The sequence below is a fragment of the Phaethon lepturus genome, unplaced genomic scaffold (genome assembly GCF_000687285.1).
Source record: "Phaethon lepturus isolate BGI_N335 unplaced genomic scaffold, ASM68728v1 scaffold22372, whole genome shotgun sequence".
NCBI lineage: Eukaryota > Metazoa > Chordata > Aves > Phaethontiformes > Phaethontidae > Phaethon > Phaethon lepturus.
Genome location: NW_010524354.1, coordinates 1 through 6,061, shown reverse-complemented (window position 1 = coordinate 6,061; position 6,061 = coordinate 1). Strand labels below are relative to the sequence as shown.

General features: G+C 51.4%; 1 protein-coding gene across 1 annotated transcript; it reads left to right on the top strand.

Annotated features, from left to right (window-relative positions):
- Window positions 1–752: 752 nt before the first annotated feature.
- On the top strand, window positions 753–4,686 carry SLC2A10 (solute carrier family 2 (facilitated glucose transporter), member 10; the record flags this gene model as incomplete). Its single annotated transcript, XM_010282425.1, has 4 exons — window positions 753–2,111; window positions 3,157–3,279; window positions 3,871–4,006; window positions 4,590–4,686. Coding segments are annotated over 4 exons (1,715 nt in total), but the record flags the coding sequence as incomplete, so codon positions are not given.
- Between the last annotated feature and the right edge of the window lie 1,375 nt (window positions 4,687–6,061).

Sequence of the window (6,061 nt, the reverse complement as noted above, 5' to 3'; positions counted from 1 at the left end):
GTTTTTTCTTATTTTAACTAAACTTACATGCTCAGCTGTAGGGGAAAGGCAAGGTCGAAGAATCACTTCTTGTAATCGGGGCAGGCAACAGTGAGCTTTTTAGCTCATGATGAAGTTTGTCCTGTAGTCCTGGACCAGCTTGAGAAGATTGTGCCTGGCGTGGGAATCCTGGGCGCTATGTGCCATAGAAGGAGGGATGAAGAAATCAGGGCCACCCCCACAAAGTCATGCTGAGAGTGCAAGATTAACTAGGAGAAATAATTTTTTGCGAGCAGCGTTTTTAACGACGAGGTAGGGAGTGGGAATGCAGAGCCTGCAGTGAGAGCTGATGGTGCCACATGCACTGAAACGTGAAAATGATAACGTAGAACAATTCAGAACCAGAAAGCAGAAGCTGTGTTTCCTGCCCAGAACAGTTTTTGTAATTAGAATCACAGGAGACCACAGAGGATCCCCCTGTACAACTCCAGACAGTGCAAATCACTGTCCTCCACTACAAGTCTTAACTTTCTTAACCAAGTCCTGTTTTCACGGTTCTGCACCCCAAATGAGTGCCTCTGCAGTTAGTGGAAGTGTGTGCAGGCCTGGTAGGTTGTGTGACTATCTGCAGGTACCTCTCTGCACATGACGTAGTGACCTGTGGGGAAATTCAGCATCGTGGCTTTGCAGATGGAGAACTTTAGCTGTCCTGGGAGACCTTGTTCCAACTTCTGTCAGAAAACTGAACCTAGCATTGCCTGCTTGTTTTCCAGGTCGTGCACTGCTGGTCCTCCTCTTGTCTGCAACGGTCTCTCTCCTGGGTGGGCTGATATTTGGATACGAGCTGGGGATTATCTCCGGTGCACTGCTGCAGTTGCAGATAGACTTTCACCTCAGCTGCTTCAAGCAAGAAGTTCTCGTGAGCGCCCTCCTTATCGGAGCTCTCCTCGCCTCTCTGGTTGGGGGGATCCTCATTGACCGCCATGGACGGAGGAGAGCAATCTTGGTCAGCAACTTGGTCCTGTTGGTTGGCAGCCTTATTCTCACGTTGGCGAGGTCATTTATTGGGCTGGTCATTGGGCGCATGACCGTGGGCTTTGCCATCTCTGTCTCATCCATGGCCTGCTGCATATATGTCTCAGAAATGGTGGCTGCCCATCAGCGAGGGCTGTTGGTGTCTCTCTATGAAGCGGGCATCACAGTAGGCATCCTCCTGTCCTATGCGCTGAATTACATCTTTGCGGACGTGGGTGAGGGATGGAGGTACATGTTTGGACTGGCCATTGCCCCGACAGCCATGCAGTTCCTCAGCATCCTCTTTCTCCCAGTGAACCCCGTTAGATTAAGCTTGTGGGACTCAGACAGCCAGAAGGGCCTCATTCAGTTGCAGAACAGTGAGGACAGAGCAGCAGCAAAGCGGGAGCCCTATAAGGAGAAGCATTACTCGTTTCTTGACCTTTTCAGGACCAGAGACAACATGAGAAGGCGGACTCTGGTGGGCCTGGGACTGGTGCTCTTCCAGCAGTTCACTGGGCAGCCCAATGTGCTGGGCTACGCTTCCAAAATCTTCCATTCAGTGGGGTTCCAGAGCAACTCCTCGGCGATCCTGGCCTCCGTTGGGCTGGGGGCAATAAAGGTGGTGGCCACGCTTGTCGCGATGGCCTTTGCAGACAAGGCTGGCCGAAGAGGGCTCCTCGTGGCTGGCTGCGTGGTGATGGCCATTTCTGTCACCACCATCGGCCTCACCAGCCGCATTGCTCCGCTGGCCATGGCCAGGGACTGCAAGGCAGCCGCAGACCCCAATTCGTCCCACGGCCTCACCCAGCACCCCCTGACACCCGTGTCACCCATCCCACCAGCATCAGGTGCTGTCAAAAGTCAGGCAGGCCCTGGTTTTCCTGCCATGAGGAGCCTTACAAAAGTTTTTGCCAGTACTCAAAGCAGAGAGGTTGTTCCTGATTCTTCCCTCACTCAGAAAAGGGGCTTGGTAGGTCTGTCCAAAAAAGAGACAGCGGAAAGCACAAGCCCTCCTTTCGGTGGTGCTCCCTGGGCAGAACATAGGGTTTTAAATTGGATTACGCTGCTGAGCATGATGGCTTTCGTAAGCGCCTTCTCAATTGGATTTGGACCAAGTAAGTATGGTGTTTATATATCCTTGCACTAACCCAGAGAATAAAACTAGGGCTGATCTTTACACTCTGCTTGAAACGTTCATTATGCATCTGCTTTATCAAGCAACTCAGTGTCTGGGAACTGGAAATAATGTCCCCTTCTGCCCACTGAACCATTTTCTAGCATTGCAGGTCTGTCAGCTATAGGGCTGGTACAGCAGTAGAATAACTGTCTCTTCCATGGTATCACTACCCTTGTAATTTTTTTTTTTTTTTCTGTAAAGCTCATTGCAAAATCAGAGCATCCCACAAGCACTACCTAATCTTCCTAGCACCCTGGTGAGGCTGAAGATAGAAGGCTGAGGACAGAAGGACTGAGGGGCTTCTGCTGTGTGATAAAGTCAGTGCAGAACTGGAACCAGAACCTCTTTGAAAGTTTTGTAGTATCAGTTGGTCTTTTTCTGAAATCATTATTTATTCATCAGGTGAGAATAGAGATTAGTTCTTGCTTCCATGTGAGGTCTACTGTTTTTTGGAATTTATCGCTTTAAATGCCTTGATGGGAGAAAACAGCATCTGACTTAAAAACATAAATGAGCAAGTATCATGGGTTTGACAGTCACGCTGTAAATTATTTCAAGCAAAACAAGCCTGGGATAAGAGAAGCTACTTTAAAATACATATTGCTTTAGCTCTGATTTTAGCCCAAATGCAACGTTGTCTCCTTAATTCTACCCCTTCCTCATTTCTTTACAAAGAGCACATCCTGACAGCAGATACGCCAGACCTTTTCCATCTCCTGTGAGTGTAATGACCAGCTCCCCTGCTTTGTCCTTTGCCCCCCGGGCCGGTCCATTGGTATTGCCTTCCTCCGTGGAGTGCTAACGTGGGAGTTTTGAAGTGTTGTGCCGTGACCCGACTCTGAGATCAATGAGTGTTTGACAGCACCGGCAGCGGGTGCTGGGTGAAGCCAGAGTTTAAAACCCCTACTGAAATCTTCTTTGCCCATTTCCCAAATAAATTGCTGAACCCCTACAACTGTCTTTCTGATCTCTAATCCGTGCAGTGACCTGGCTGGTCCTCAGTGAGATCTACCCTGCTGGGATAAGAGGAAGAGCCTTTGCCTTCTGTAACAGCTTTAACTGGGCCGCTAATTTACTGATCAGCCTCTCCTTCCTGGACCTTATTGGTAAGTGGCCGTCCCCCATCCCTCCCGTCTCCCACAGCTGGTTAGGGAAGGTGGCTACCACAAGCCATTTGGAGATTAAGTGGCATTTTGAACCCCAGGGGCTTGACACTGGAATAGGTGTGACCCTGATGCCTCCAAGAGGAGAAAAATCGGCACCAGCAACACTGGTCTGAGCCCCTCTGCCACCCATTTCATAAAGATCATCCATCCCCCACGGGCCTATGATACTATACTGCTGCAGTGTCAGGAAACCATGGAGTTCGCAGCCTTCACGCCGGTGGCTTTACAAGATTTCTTTCTAGCAGAGCTCTTGGCTGAGGCACTCAGCAGGCACTGCTGGCCCCGGGAGCTCGGCTGCCACCTTCCCTGCCGTGCTAGGGCAGAGCCTGGTGTGAACCGTCCTTCTCCTTTGCCTATTCCCGGTCCAGGCCTTGCAGATAAGGAGCTTTCCTGCCCGTTGGAGGGCTTCCCAAAATAAAATGTCCCAGTCAGGCACCAATGACCACCTTGCAATAAGCAACCAGCTTACTTTGTATCCCATGATGCGACCTACCTCCAATGGACCCTTCATGCTCTTGAATCTCTCTGCAGATGCCATTGGTTTCTCTTGGATGTTTCTTCTCTATGGACTGATGGGCGTGATGGCTGTTGTATTCATTTACCTCTTCGTTCCGGAAACGAAAGGACAGTCCTTAGAGGAGATAGACCAGCAGTTCTCCAGGAAACGGTACATGTGCTGTTGTACCAGCGTGCGTGCTGGCGTTGGGTGCTTCCCACCAGCGGTCCCTGAGGACTGTGGCACGGGGCAGTTCAGGGCGGTTGCAAAGTCCGGCCAGTGCCTCTGAGATTATCTCAGGTTTGCGCAGGCCTGTGGGACGGGGCGTGATTGCTGCAGCGTGGTTCATCAGCAGGTCGCTGCACTGAGCCTTGCGGCCATGCTGCTGGAGGGCACTAGTGACACTCGGGAGGAAAAGGGCTAAAAACCAGGGCTTGTGGGTGCAGGGGGGGAGAGCAGGACCAGAGCGTGGCACAGGCGGGTCAGGACTGCAGGGTCCTTAGAATAATCCTGGACTGATCCTTGTCCTCTGGGGCAGAGACACCTCCTGGCGTACCACAGGCTCCCACCTGGTGATTTCCATGCAGAGCCTGCGATGGGCGAGGGAAGGTGCAGCGGTATGTGTGCCCTTCTGGTTGTGGAGGAGGCGGCAGGGCAAGGATCGCTGGAGCAGAGGGAGGTTGTGCCGGAGCAGACCCCCCGGGCTGCTCCCGGCGAGCAGCTGCTGCAGCTGACCGTCGCCATTGCCCGGCAGGGTGTGGGAAGGAAACGTGTTTAAGCAGAGACGTGGAAGAGGAGCAAGCTGCACACACGCCCAGTACCAGAGAGTGGAGCACGCCAGCGGCACGTGAAACCAGTGACACTCCTGCAGCATCGCCCTGAGGAGAGGAGCAGGCTGTGCCATCCAGACAGTTCTTTTCCATGGCCTTTAACTGGTGACCTCTGCTCAGAGACGGTTCTCACCGCAGTGCCTTAGGTCTTGGGACATGTCAATAGCTGTCCTTTGAGGATCGTAGGTCCCAGGCAGGGAACATGCCCTTCCTTTGATATCTTTTCTTTTTCATGGGTTGTATCTCCTATCATTGAAGAGATTAATTGTTTTGTGTGCAGAAATTAAAGCACGACGTGCTGACAATGCTTTCCATCTGTGCAGATCATTTGTGAGCAAGGTGTATTTTTTAGTTCTTTGAAATACTTGATGTTTTACAGCAGGGACGGCAGTGCAGAAGGAATATGTCAAACACTCAGCAGCGTGCATTAATATTGTCACGCTTTGTCTATGTAGGAGCCTGGAGTCTGAGATGGGAGCTAATGCAGGTGAACGCCCTGTTTCAGTGGAGGCAGAACGAGTGCTAGCTCACGGGCTGCTATTTCCCACAGTGTCAAGGCCCCGCAGCTCACCTGCCTCATCACCCGAGACCCACACTAAATGAGTGTCGAAGTACACAGGGGCTGCATTGCATTCATGGCCAGGGTTTGCATGTACAAAAATGCGTGCAATATTCTGCTGCCTTTTGCAAGTTTTCCACCTCTTACAATTGCACGTTCTTTGATTAATTCACCCCTCTTCCTGACACATATAAACTATAAAAACCCACCCTACTAACACCACCCTCACTCTCCAAACCTTGTGAGAAAGGAGGAGCTAGTATCATGCTGAGCAGCCAGCCTTGCCTCTTTTGAACGAAGTCCCAAAGTGTGGGGTTTTCCACTGAAAATGCAAGTCCTTGGGGACCAGTGACTGCTACACTGAGCCACCTGGTTGGCACCACAGGGACAAACCAAAGGATGTGGCCATGTCACTCAAATAAAAGAAAAGCCACAAAAACACTGGAAAATGATCTGTGCTAGGCTCAGTCCATAGCTGTGAGGTGGCTGCAGTGGAAGTGCTCCCACTGAGCGGCGGTGGTCACCCATGACCTTCTTCGCCCACCTCGGCCTCCCTGCTGCACCTCTGCTGCAGCTGGAATTTGGTGTTTCTGAAGTCCCTCGTTGCACTGCAGATGGTGTCATCTCAAGGCACACAAGGACACCTGTAAGACAGAAAATTGATGCTCCTTTCCTGAAAAAAAGCCTATGAATACCGAGCTGTACCAGGAGTAACTCTGATTTTCTGGGGGGCGGAAAAAGCATCAGTGCTGCCCTAGGAGTTAAAGTCAGCCTCCAGGTTATGGCTGCAGGCTGTGGCCGTTGGTAACAGGGTCGTGTGTTCATCGGGGGATCCCT